At 43.3% G+C, this 14240-nt stretch overlaps 1 protein-coding gene across 1 annotated transcript in view; it reads right to left on the bottom strand.

The window, feature by feature from the left end:
• SPEF2 (sperm flagellar 2) overlaps positions 1-14240 on the bottom strand; it is an 89871-nt gene that overhangs the window by 41850 nt on the left and 33781 nt on the right. Inside the window, exons 15-24 of the mRNA XM_033164731.1 lie at positions 13199-13302; positions 11089-11342; positions 9759-9861; positions 8617-8774; positions 7169-7330; positions 4489-4569; positions 4024-4160; positions 3027-3154; positions 2789-2927; positions 790-927 (exon numbers count right to left, since the gene is read on the bottom strand). Of these exons, the coding sequence (XP_033020622.1) occupies positions 790-927; positions 2789-2927; positions 3027-3154; positions 4024-4160; positions 4489-4569; positions 7169-7330; positions 8617-8774; positions 9759-9861; positions 11089-11342; positions 13199-13302 (1404 nt within the window). The remainder of the gene's footprint in view (positions 1-789; positions 928-2788; positions 2928-3026; positions 3155-4023; positions 4161-4488; positions 4570-7168; positions 7331-8616; positions 8775-9758; positions 9862-11088; positions 11343-13198; positions 13303-14240) is intronic.

Below are 14240 nucleotides of genomic sequence, written 5' to 3'. Positions count from 1 at the left end.
GCAACCAGTTTGGCCTGGCACTACATAGTATGAATTCTGGCATGCATGCTGATCTGTACAGCAATGACGATCTGAATTTCATTTCCCAACTTTTTTTTGGGGGGGGGGTAAACTGCTTGGAGACTTATAAGCTAAGTGCAACACAAATTTTGTGAAATAAACAAACCAATCTCAAGCTGCATAAACACTGATGCATGAATACAAATGCTGGGGAATTCTGATGAAAGCAGAAACGGGATCGGAAATTGCTGGTGTTTGCTTTCCATACCAGGAAAGGAAACCAGTCCAATGAATGCAATTGGTATTTGCAGTTGTTGTTGCTTTCAGTCCCCAAACAATACCTAACTAATTGCATTTCCCCCACTTTTGCACTGAAATGAATGGGGTGGAATAAGGTAGTAATGTTTTGCTACAGTGGACAGTGAGACAAATAACATAGGTTTTGGAGGAAGACAAACTGCAGATGAATGGAAACGATGCTGCAACAAACTGCCTGCCAAATACCAATGGGAGAAGATGCCTTCTTACATCCCTATGTGTGCAGCTACATCTGGATCCAGCAGCACAATGAGAATACAAGCAACGAGCAGCTTACCAGGCCTTAACTCTTCAATTTGCACAGTGGAGGATGCTGCTCATAGCCATAGAGTAGCTAAATATGTTTCACTAATGGCCTAGTTAGGTTATAGCTTCAGTCAAGGGCTCAAAACACACATCAGTGTAAAAGTCAGCCCCCCCCCCACCATTCAGACTATTAAAAAATACACCAACAACATAATATTGCTAGACCTGCATAAGTGAAAAGATGTGGTTCATCAGAAGTGCCAATCGGTCTGGCAGCCAGCCATCGTTCATGATATCACTACGCTCTTGCTCAGCTTCATCCCTCCTGTTTTCACAGATATCCCACAGACGATCTCTTAGGTCCTGAAAAGATGAAAAATGAAAAGTACCAAAACATCAAAAATGCTTTGCCAAAACACAACAGAAATAAAAATGACAGTTAAAGTGCATTTTTGATATTTCGTTCCAGTTCACACATCAGTCTCTAAATGAGGCCCCACACCAGGGTGAGCCAATAGGGTGCCCTCCAGGTGTTGTCATGGGGAGTCTTTGGCCTTCCAGATGCTGCTGAACTACAACTCCCATCAGCCCCAGCAAGCATGGCCAATGATCAGGGGTGGTGGGAGTTGTAGTTTAGCAACATCTGGAGAGCCAAAAGCTTCCAACGCTTTCCATAAATAGTGACATTACTATGGCAGTTTGTTGCGATGCACTGAAAACGTGTCTTAAAACAGGAACTTTCTCAGTAAATAATGAAGCTATGCCAGTTTGGAATAAGATTATTATACTGTTGTCTCTCCTCTTTCATAAACATGTAGCCTGTAAATTTTCACATCACTGCACATTTGTATAACTTAGTTTCCCATTGAGATATTGAAGGATGTGACTTTTATCTTAATGGCTTTCATCTCAGTGGTTTATGAATAAGGGCTGAGAATTTTTTTTCTTAAGAAAAAGCAGGTGCCTTCTACCACAATAAGCAAAAATATCCCCCTGAACCAAACAAGCTTCAGGTTCTACTCATTTTAGGCCATTCACTTTTCCATTGCTCTATTGCCTGAGTCACTGAGCTGTCAGAGAAGAGGATACCATAAATTTCTCTTCCCAGTAACTTAAACAGGTGTTGTGGTCAGCAGCCACATTAGCTATGTGCCTTTGGAGATAAGCTTTGGGTATGTCATGTGCTAGGGCTGGATTTCTAGTCCCGGTTCTCTTGCTACTTAATTTCAAGTTAAAGTCTCACACTTCCTCAGTATTGCAATGTAAGATCTCATGCGTCTAACATCTAATCATCTGACATGACGATTTCATGCCTGTCTTGCAAACAGCAAAAATGCACTGATGGAAATGAAACAGCCAAGTAAAATTTCTAAAAGTATACTGAAAATGGCCTTTGCTCTTGTGCCACAATAACTTTTGCATCTATGCATGCAGACTCTGTAGGTCTTAGGCAAAAGGTGCACAGCAAGAGTGGGAAACCTGTGGCCCTCCAGATATTGGACTACAACTCCCATTATCTCTGACCATTCTCCATGCTGGCTGGGACTGACGGGAACTGGAGTCCAACAACTGCTGGAGCACTACAGGTTCTCCACCCTAGTGCACAGGCATACCAGATACCGGTGCTGTATATCACACCAAGGTCAGGAGATGAGCCTCAAATATTTCCTCTTCCTACTGGAGAGCTGCAGTGCTCCTCTGACTGTAGGGCACTTTTCCCAGGGATCTAAAGCAATATGTGAACCGAAATGCAGCTATCCTTTGATATTCACATGCAGTTTTCCAGGCAAAAAGAAGCCTCCAAAAATGTGTATATTGTGGGGGGAGTATAAATAAAAATGCATATATTAATAAAAATAATGTACAATGCATTATAATAATTATACTATACAATGCATTACAGTATTCGGCAAAATTGCATACAAAAATGGATACATTAGAAGAAATACACACTAAAATGCTTGCAAACTGGTTTTTACAACCCTCAAAAAAAGAAAGTGATGCAGAAATGTGTCCGATTGAAATTCAGATTGGAAAAGTGAGAAACTGAGCAAAACCGAAATTGACAGATTTGCCTATTCTCTATCCGATAAAACACTAAAGACTTCAAGAGTTAGGCGCTTGAGAATTACAGTCTATTTTCTCTGCACTCTTGTTTACTCCAGGGCAAGATCCAGATTGACAAAGCTCAGCAAGTGATCCAACACTTTCAGATGCCACTTACAGTAACCCTTTGATGCAGCTCTTCTTTCGTTTCATCATCTTCCCACAGGTCATCAGCCACTGAGTTATAATCAGCTTGCCACTGAGTCACAAACTCCTGCTTGTGGTCAGGGCGTGTTAAGAATTCCCTGAAATGATTTCTGTGCACAACGAAATGAGAAGAAGCCAAAGGTTCAATAAACGAAAGATGGTGGCAGGAACAGTGCATATCATTGAGTCCTAAAATCCCCTTGGCTTACCTAGCATGTGACAGATAATGAATGATGACATGCTGTTCACCTCTGAGGCATCGAAGTGTGGCTTTGATGTTATTCATATAGGTTTTCTCCACCGTTTCCCAATAAGGAACTAGAAATTCAGGCACTTCCTGTTAAGTTTTAAAAGACATTGGTTTTATGTGCCAACCAATGGGCTGCCCAACTAAAATGCTGTTAGGAAGGGGGTATGTTAAGTTATTGCACCACATTCTACCCCTTTTTCTTTTCTTCTCTCACCTCAACTTCCATGCCTTCTTGCCATGTCATTGCTGACCCTATGCTTGACACAGCCACCCTCTTGGCAAGAGCCAGTGTCATGCTATAGGTAAAGTGTTACGAATGGAAAGGGAAAGCCCTCATTTCAAATCTCCAAGCTCAATGGCTGGCCTTGAGCCAATTTCTGTCTTTCAGTAAACTATCTCAAATGGTGTTGTGGAAGATATATGTCTAAACGCCTTGGAAATTGGGCAGGATGACAAGAATAGCAATCCTTTTGCTTATTCTGCACTTTTAAAATTCCTCCTCCTAACTCAAATCCTTAACCACCATGGATGGGATTCATCTAACAAGCCTCATCTTGTGCAATGGGGCTTTCTCCACCCCACCCCCCAAATTGGCCCAGGGGGAGCCAGGAGAACCTGCAGAAAAGCACACAGGGGGAGGAAAGGGGAATCGTTCCATCTGACAAGCTGAAATGTTTACGCTGACAGAACATCCGCTGTAGCATGACATTAAATTCAACCCAATAACTTCACTTTAAGACTTTTCTTGCCTTCTACAGCAACCTACGGGGAGGCTGCAGTGCATATGACTCTCCCTATCTCAAGAATTGGTCAACCAGTTTTGCAACAAAAAAAACTTTCCCATTTTATGTTTACCATGGCTTTGGAAGCCATTCAAAACATCAGGGCAAAGGTGAGGGTGGGGAAGGAAGGAAGGAAGACCACCATAATGCAATGCTGATTTTAGACTGCCATACTTGAGGAAGTGGCTCATCAACGTAAACCCATTCATCCGATCCTGGTTTAATTCGAGGTAGCTCTATAGGAGGGGGAGGCGATACTTCTTCAGCTGAAGCTGGAGCGGCCTTCCCTTTCTCTTTCCCCCGTGGAGTACCTTAAATATAAATGCACCATTAACATTTGGGAAAGTATTTTACCTAGGAATACTTTAATAGGTTGTGAGTAACAAACATTGGTTGATTTCCCTGAATGCCTTTTATTGATGGACATTTTATGAGTATATTATTTATCATTCAAGGTGCCCTATAGTATATATCAGAGAAAGGTCAGGAGAATGTCTGCCTCTTCCCTTTGCCAACCAAAATGTTTCCCCTGCCTAATCAAAACTTGCCAAAATGCTTTTGGAGGAAGAGGAGAAAGTGAAAGTGAAAGCAGCTGTCAGCAAAACAGTGCTGTAAAAATTAAATAAATCCATACTTTACCTGGTTTACCTTCTTTTCCTTTGTCTCCTTTGTCTTTCTTTCCTTTTTTACCCTTCTTAGGTGACTCTCCTGGGGGGGACTCTGTAGGGAAATTCCATATGTATCAGACAAAAATTCTGGCACATGTCAACTGAGCCATGTCAGTGCAGAACCACACTTCTACGCAGCGGTGGAGAGGGATGGGAGAGGGGTTTGTTTGGAAGTGGAAACCCCCATGCTCTGGCTTTTGATGCTAGCCATTATGAGCCAAGACCAACTTCAAATTTCACCTTTGCTTGTGATGCTCAGCACTGGTTCTCTCACCTGCCTGCTTCCCTCCCCAGTCTGCTTTTCACACTTTTACAAACTGCAGGAGGGTGGCGGTGGCGGAGGGAAAGCAGCCACTGCAGCTAAGGTTGAAGGCTGCTTCTAAGCCACTTCAGCACATGTGAACTCTTAAGAAGTGTGTTTTTTTCTCTCCTCCCCCTATTCCTCATTGAGCAAGAGGAATTGAAAGCTATAGTCCCCCACCCCAGGTTAACCCAAGGGCTGTTAATCCCAAGCCATGGGTGGGGAACATGTGGCTTCCTAGCTGCTATTGAACTCTCAATTCCCACCAGCCCCTGCCAACATGGTAAATGACCAGGGATGGTGGGAGTTGTAGTCCAACAGCATGTGGAGGAACATAGGAATAAAAGAAGCTTCCTAACTGGTCCATCCAGCTCATATTGTCTACATTGACTCCAGGGGTTCTGGCAGGGGACATGCCCAACCCTAGCTGCAGATGTCAGGGATTCAATCTTGGACCTTCTGCATACAAAGGAGATGATCTACCACTGGGTTATGGCCCTTTCCATAGGACCACAGGTTGTCTCCAACTTCCTCCAGTCCTAAGGAGTTCCTCACTCTGAAATGAAGACTTCTGAGCATGTTCAGAGCATGCACTGGTAACTTAGGAAATTGCAGGTCTTTATTTTGAAACTCCACTCCCCAAAGTTCCTTTTGAAAATGAAATGTTTGTGCATGCTCAGAAGGCTTTTTCAAGTCTTCCATAAGACCATCTCTCCTCCTCCCCCACCACCACTTCAGAAATTTGATGTGTTTGAGAAAGTGTGTGCATATGCAGCTGTTTCAATTCGCAGCTCTGGCACACATTTAGTGCTCCAGATCTCTAAACATGGTTATGAGATCAGGAGCAGGCTATGAGATTAAGGACACCTTTGCCTCTCACAATCATCTGCTCTGAAAATTCCCGCAATGCCTTAACTATGGGTTACATCTGCTCCAACTTTCACAAGGGTTAACAATAACCAGGGTCTGAAAGAAGAAAAAGAAGAGTTTGGATGTGATATCCCACTTTATTACTACCCTAAGGAGTCTCAAAGTGGCTAACATTCTCCTTTCCCTTCCTCCCCCACAACAAACACTCTGTGAGGTGAGTGAGGCTGCGAGACTTCAAAGAAGTGTGACTAGCCCAGGGTCACCCAGCAGCTGCATGTGGAGGAGCGGAGACGCGAACCCGGTTCACCAGATTCCAAGACTACCGCTCTTAACCACTACACCACACTGGCAGAGCATGATGCTAATTTGCAAACCCTAGTTAAGAGGTAATCTTGTCAGGGCTGGTGCATATGTAGCCCTAGAGCTGAACCAAAGGTTCTCAGCAGAACTTTCGCCCTTAATAATGGAGAAGGCATTTCCCACAAAATCACACCATTCCCCTAATTAAGGCTGTTGGGGAGGGGGGTGGGGTGGGGAGGTGAAGCCAGTGGGAAGAGGCACAAGAAAAGGCAGAGGTTGCTGGGGAGAAGGAAATGTCTTGGCAGCTCACTCCAAACCTCTTAGTTACAGTAAGAGACCAGGAAAGTGTCAGCCATAACAGGCCACGAAAAACATTGTCCATACTAAAGCATATCATACACTTGGCTACAGCAGGGAAAGTCATTCACATGGATTTGGTCCAATGGCTACTTACATGTGAACTGTTTGTTTTTGCTCAGCTTAATTATAGAAAGTGATACCCAACTAACTTATACTGAGAGTAAACCTGCTGAAATCAATGTAAAACACGTGCAGAACAAATGTTGCTAGGCTTACAGAATCTCTTTTGGTTTTCCCGAAAATTCAATGATTTCTACTCCAAGTATGACTTAAGATTTTGCACCTGTGCTTGTTATATCTGTGACATTTAGAGCCTGTTTGTTGCACATACAAGAATATATTAACAGACCAGTCACATGTTCTATAAGGTCAGTACAGGTAAAATATTACATCAGTTCAAGTAGAGGTCACTAAGCTTTCATCAGCCATGAAATCCTTCACAGTCTTTTGCTTAGGAAGGAGCTCCCCGATGAGCTTCAAATTTAGCAGCAGGCAGAATTTGAGAGGCAGTCCCAAATAGTTTCAAAACGAGGGGTGAAATACCTCAGAAAGGGTTTCCACACTCCTATGTCACCCCTGGATTTCACCTAGAGTGAAATTCAAACTGAAAAGAAGTTATTCTGTAGGCTAAATAGCTGAGGAATTTGCAGAAAAGTCCAAAGGGTTTCTGCTAGACCAGCAGAATTTCTTTTGCATGTGTGCAAGTTCTATAAAGAAAGAAGTTGCAGTTTGTCACTTAAAAAAAGAGAGTTCTCAGCTCATTTTATGGTTCCTGAATTCATGATTGATTTACAGTGTGTTTATATGATTCACCACCAACCTTTAGGTGCTGCAGGTGACGGCTCCAGCACTTCTGGAGAGGAAGCAGGGGCGGGTTCCTCCACTTTTTCTACCGTGACTGCTGGAACCTCTTCTTGTGGCAAAGTCTTGGCAGCTTCTAGAGCTTGCAGTCTTTCAGCTTCTCTCTTTTCCTCTTCTTTTCCTTCAGCAGCAAAACACATACAAATCAGCAACAAACCCATACATCTTTATCTCTCTGCCACCTTTGCTCCCCCAGGATGTGGCAGACAATGGATACAATGCATAAACTTCAAGGATTTGCTCACTGCTGGATTACTGCAATGAACTCCACCCCAGGGCTGCCCTTGAAGATGGTCTGGAAGCTGCAGCTGGGATGGAATGTAGCCGGCCATTCATTAAGCAGGGCAACAGAGTGGGATCACGTCACACTGAATCTGAATACATTGCGGGATCTCTGGCAATTCAAGTTTTGGGGGTTAATATTGAAAGCCCTGAATGGCCTGAGATGCAGTTACCTGCAAGAGCACCTCCCCTAATACCAGATGGCTTGAGTTTTAAGATACCGGGGGGGGGGGGGAGAGCATTGCTCCATTTGCAATGGTAACAGACGCAGCCTTCTTTGTGGTGGCTTCATGGAACTCCCTCTTGATGGAGTTGTGCTTGTCTGCAGCACTGACATCCTTCCACCAACATTTAGAAGCACCCTTGTTTATTCATGCCTTTGGTGATGGGGAAATGCTGTGTGAAGAGCCAGTTGATTTTCCCTGCTGTATGGGTATTGTGCATTTAACACTTTTTAATTAATTAATCAATCAATCAATCAATCAATCATCTTGGTACACCTTGCTGGAATCAAATTATGAACTGTTTATAGGGATGGGTGAATCTTTCAATTTCAGTTCTTCTTAACTTCTCATTCTTCTAATCTTAAATTAAATTCTCCAAATTTCTGCATCCATTTGGATTTTTTTAAAGTCCTTATGAAACTTTGTCAGTGATTTTCTTCTAATGTACACATTTTTGTATGCAATTTTGCTTAATAATTTTGGCAAAGCAATCTTCCCTAGCAAAATTCATCCTTGTTTCATTTTCAGTAATATATCTATTTTATGTGCACTCCATCCTAGTATATGCACTTTTGTATATACTGCTTGGATTGAGAACTGTGGTGCAAAATTCAGAGAAAAATGGCTGTGTTTCAGTTCACATCTTGTTTCAGAAATGGCAAATTAGGTGGGCTTGCCTTTAAATGCAAACTGATTTGAATTTCTTCTCCGCCCCCAGCTAGTTATAGCCCAAAGGACTGGGGAAGTAAAGATATGAGGAAAGGGTATTCATTGCCACACTGTGGACTATTTCTTTATCCCATTACATGAAAAAATTCAGCCAGATCATTGAAAGCCCTTTAAATATGTAAATATTTGTATTTGTAAACATTCATATAAGCACTGGATTAGCATTACTTACTTTTATTTTGGATTTTAACAATTTCTTCTGTTAAAATTTCTTTTACCCTTTGACACAAAAGATCCTCCTCTGTCTCTGCATTGACCTTTATTAATATATTTTGCTGCTCAGAATACCAGTTTTCTAGCTTGGGCCACGTGTCCAGGAAACCTATAATTCTGTGAAATTGGAATCACACACAAATCAGGTATTAAAGAAACTTTCAAAAATCCCAACACAAAATAAAAAATAAAAATGACTTAATGCCTATTGATAGTCGCAGCAGAATGTCCCCAAAACACTGGTGCAATGGCATATATTATCAGATTCCTCATTTGGCATTTATCTACTAGTTCTTTGGATTATGATGTTCATCCAGGAAGTTGGGCCAAGTACAATCTCTCTGCCTAAAGTCTGGGAGCTTCATGGCTGAGTGTGGACTTCAAGCTGGTTCTCTCCAGTCCTAGTTTGATACTTTGCTCACTATACCACACAGGGGCTGTTTACTCTTTTTGTTCCATGGGCAAGAGAGGAGGCAAAGTGTCAAGCCAAAATAACAAGCAATTTAAGCAGCTGGACAAATTTGGGAGCAGGGCAAGGTGGCGAGGGTGGATTTTATGCCGTGGAGAAAGTAGAACCTAGGACCATCCAATGAAGCTGAATATTGGACAATTTGGGACAGGCAAAAGTAAGTGCTTCTTCACACGGCACAGTTAAATAATGGCAGGGATAGTCACTGTAGTGCCTTATAGAAGTTTTCAGACTAGAATTCCCATAATTCCTGGCTATAGGATCCACCCCCACATGTTCGGTGGTGGCCATTATCTTAGGTGGCTTTAAAAGACTGTAAAATTTGTGGAGGATAGGGCTATTTTCCACTACTAGGGTCTAAGGAAATATGCCTCAGTATACCAGTTGAGGAGAATAATAACTGAGGAGATCCTGTTACAGGTGGGTGAATTTTATGCCGTGGAGAAAGTAGAACCTAGGACCATCCAATGAAGCTGAATATTGGACAATTTGAGGAGATCCTACAGCACTTAGGTCCTGCTTGCAGGCTTCCCACAGGTCTCTAGTTGGCAGCTGTGAGAACAGGATGTTACACTAAATGGACCTTTAGTCTAAATCTGACAGGACTCTCATATTGACTGTAACTGACTCACCTGTGCTGCATCTGGCTCCTCACAGAATCATCTTTTTCTCTGTCATGGAATTGAACTTCTGAAATTTGATCACCTTCTCCTAGCCTGCCTTGATGGGAGTCGGCTGTTCAGCAAAATATATATATAAAAATAACAATTTTTGGAAGGAAATTTCCAGGGAGAATGCTTTGATAGTACACGGTTTAAGGAAAGAGTGGGGAAACTTTTTCAGACAAAACTAGTCCACTGAGGAACGTTGATGACAAGGTATTGGCATGCTGGGGGGGGGGGAGACATACCAGTGTTTACAAAAGTGCAGAGAGAGAGAGAGAGAGAGAGAGAGAGAGAGAGAGAGAGAGAGAACACCTAAGGCAGGAATGAGGAACCTTAGTCACCTCAAGGGCAACATTCCCTTGTAAACAACATCCCACAAACGGTGGTGGGTGAGGCCAGAGGCAAAAGTGGGTGCAACGGATGTGACTCTTAGAATGGATTATATCAGAGGTCGGCAACATGTGGCCAACAAGCTGCCCCAGAACTGAGCTGCCTGCTTGGCAAGTCCTGGCACGCTGTGCTAAACTGGTGTGGGGACTTGCTTCCACGGCGCCAGAAATTGCATCTGTGCAGACGCAGATACCGAAAATCATGGACGAGAAGGATCTCCGCAAGACCAATCTGGCCCAGGCAAGGTAAACCTTGCCGACCCCTGGATTATGTTCCAGCTGTGTAATGGCGGGGGTGGGGTGGGGAGTCTAGGTGGGGTGAAATTGAGTGTATTAAAAGAATGCATGGCTGGCTGGCTGGCTGGCACAATGAACAGGACACTCTTTTTGAGATGTGAGGATACACCGCAACATTTGTTACAGGTCCCAATGAGAGGAAAGATTTTGGAGTGCATTTGCTGTCTGTTCCAGTGGTTCACAAACTTCCCGCGCACACCCCACAGACAAGAGGCTGAGCTAGCTGCTGCAGTACCCAGAGCGGTCCACATGCTGTGCACCCAGGGATGGGGCTAGCCACCTGCGGGGGCAGGGTTAGCATCCCAGGGGGGTGATGCAGTGATGTCACCCCCCTCAGGGACGACACTTGGTGCGGGCTGCACCTACCGCACACCCCTTCCTCCGCCAGTGCCCACAGAGGACTTGAAAATTGGTGAGGGTCTTGGTGGATCCATATGAATATCTAATGCCATGGATGTGCCATCTGTCTTCAACCACAAATCTACAGAAAAAGCCGTAACCACAAATCCACAGCCGATAGGCTATTGTGCAATAGTTGCAATTAACACAGTTATGTGAATCTGTCAGTATGGGTTTGTGCCTTAATTGCATGCATTGAACTTTAAACTTACGTTTGACAAATGCCACCCGGTTCAGCACAGTGTCGTCTGAAACTTCAAGCAACATAGCAAAGTCAAGAGCAGGTGGATGCACAGGTGGCTCATTTAGAGCTGATGGATCTGGAACCAACACAGGTTTAAAGTTTTTAGCCATTGCTTCTGTCTGGTCAGGATCTCGCCTTGTCAGTGCCTTTTCAAGCAGTTTGGCCTGATTCAGTGTCATCGGAAATCCATCCAAGATCCAGCCGCTTTCAGGTGGCAGTCGGCTAAAGGAAAAGCAGAACCAATGTTAAGCACATTCGGAAGATTCTAACCATTGTTCCAGCACTCAAATCATTTTCCTCTGCAGTTCTTAGATCCTAAAAGAGGCAGATTTAATATTTCAAAAGAGTTCTAGAAGAATATAGACTGAAATAAAGACGTCTGAAAAGAAAAGGGGGGGGGGAGGAAAAAGAACATTTCAGCTTAGCCAAGGCTAAAAACAAACCACATGTAAAGACTACTGTTTTCTGCTGCGTGGTCTCCTGAACTGATTTTCATTCCATGAACACAGATGCCACACACCCAAATCAACTTCTTTGTTGACTCAGCATTTGTAGTGTTAGTCCAAATTTCTCTTTTTGGGAGTCTAATAGATTAGAAGAAATCTAATCTAGCAAAGTCTTTTGAATGGCAGAGGAGATAACATTGATTCCACAATCTCGTGCATAGAAAACTGCCTTCTATCAGGTCAGATTATTGGCCCAACTAGCTCAAATGAGGATGCCTGTCCATGGCTTATGCTCCCCATGCACCGAATGGTCAGCAGGTGATTCGTTACCAGGCCAAGATAACTGAAGAGTACAATCAACTATACACTTCAGTTACATTCACAAGATGATGAAAACATATCCTTGTGTCTCACACCAAGTTAGGGAATTGAACTTGAGAAGGTGGCAAAGGCTATTTTCACTGTAGGAGGCAGTCCATTGGCTATAACATTTTATACGTTGTATTCCTTAGAAATATGACCATTAAAACCAAACGAAGTAAGGATATGCTATACCCTGTTCCCTGAAAAGGGGTGTTACTAGGGTTACAAATAGACCATCCCCATATGGACATCACACATCTTGCAGGTAGACTAGCAGCTGGAGGCAGGGGTGGTGGTTAAGCAGCCTCTTACCACCAACACCCACTAGCAACCTCCCATGACTGCTTTTCAGAATGCCTTTTTAACCCATTACATACTCCGGCTAGCATGGTTCTTTCAAACTCTATGATTCCATGACATAGCTTCTTTAAGAGCACTAATAGTTAACCACTGAACACACATAAAGCACATTGGCTTCGTTGTACGGGTACAAGAAACTGAAAGGGGTATTTAAAGTTCTTGTACAACTTGTGATCTACAAAGCTGAACGGATCCCTCTAGGTACTCAGTAAACCTTCTTCTCTGGTTGCTTACTAGGCATGGCAAGCACCATTGGGTGTTGTCAGGCACCTAGCAGGCCGCAATATTGGGCTGAAGGATTGCATTTGTCTTTGTGGGTCACAAATTGTGCATCTCTGTGCTAAAAAGACTCCACAAGATAGGCTCGACTACAGCTTTTGCCTATCAGGAAAAAAAATAGGAACAAAAATCTAATAAATCTAGCTTGTCCAAAAATCACTGGCTGTGGTATCTGCGGTGCCCTGAAGCCTCTTCACAGAAAAAAACCCTGTCTAAATAGACAAAAAAAACCCCAGGAGAAAATCAAGGAAAAAATATAAACTGCATGGATTATAATACAATGGACCCTTCCCTAGTATTTACACCAAGTATTTCAGGTCTGCTTAAAATCATGTAGATTTTTGCATGGATACATGCTCCTACCTTTTCTTTTAAGGGGCATGGGGAAAGATGAAAGCTATTCGGTGAGCATTAACTATAATGCTTTCTGATCTATATGTGCATGGCAAATAAGGTTGCTCTTCCTGGGGTGATGAATAGCATCTCCCTCTAGAAATAGGCTCAATTATTTTAATGAGTGGTTATTACCAGAGCAATTTACTCTTCATCGTAATTATGGCAAAGCCTGACCCTAACAACAGACACATTTAACCACATTCAAATAGAGTCATGCAGTCATCTATTCCATACCTAATAGCCTCCACCATGATGCCAACTAGCAATTCATCTGGAATGCTTTTTCCTTTCTTTAATAAGCTCTCTGCTGCTGCACCAAGCTGAGCGCGAATCGAAAGCTGTGGGAGAAATTTAAACAAGGAGAGGAAACCTTGGCAATTGTACATTAATTTGATTAGAGGAACAGAAACACCTATTTGTAACTTAAGTTCTCTAACTTCAATAGAGAGCAAGACATTTGGCCAAGACAGACCAGCCTGATGTCACTGAGGTCATTTCTAAACAACTTAAGGCCAAACTATATCTATTCCTATGGTTTGCACTTGCATGACTGGTTTTCCTTTTGAAAATAGCTTGTGAGGTGGTATGGGGGAGCCAAAGCAGGAAAATGGCTCGGTTTTGATTCCCAGTCAGAATTGGTCCGGCCCTGCAATTTCTATTCCCAGTCGGAAAAAATGTCCCCACTGACTGTATAATCGGGGGTCAGCAACCTTTTTCAGCAGGGGGCTGGTCCACTGTCCCTCAGACCTTGTGGGGGAGCGGACTATATATTTGGGGGGGTGGGGTGGGGAATGAACGAATTCCTATGCCCCACAAATAACCCAGAGATGCATTTTAAATAAAAGCACACATTCCTCTCATGTAAAAACATGCTGATTCCCGGTCTGTCCGCAGGCTGGGTTGAGAAGGCGATTGGGCTGCATCCGGTCCCAGGCCTTAGGTTGCCTATCCCTGGCATAACTCAATGTTCTCCCAGAGCAGCCACTGACTATCCTCCACAAGAAAGGCTATAAAGACTTCATGTTAAGGCTGGAACTTTGCCTAGGAAATGATAGGCCTTTCATTGCTCTCTGCTTGTTTCCTGCTCCTGGACCATTAGCTCAGCACCCCTGGTTTGGTTCCTACCCCGGCTCAACTTCTGACACCCATTCAATGACCATCTCCAGCTCACCTGAAAATACAAATTATATGAAAACCAAGGGCCAAGCTACATGTGAGGTCAATCACATGCTTTGCCCATGAGTGCAGGACTTTTATTTTACAAATGGCCCGCACT

Source organism: Lacerta agilis, chromosome 11 (genome assembly GCF_009819535.1).
Source record: "Lacerta agilis isolate rLacAgi1 chromosome 11, rLacAgi1.pri, whole genome shotgun sequence".
Classification (NCBI taxonomy): domain Eukaryota; kingdom Metazoa; phylum Chordata; class Lepidosauria; order Squamata; family Lacertidae; genus Lacerta; species Lacerta agilis.
Note: the sequence above shows the minus strand (reverse complement) of the source record. Positions and strands in the feature narration are given on the sequence as shown.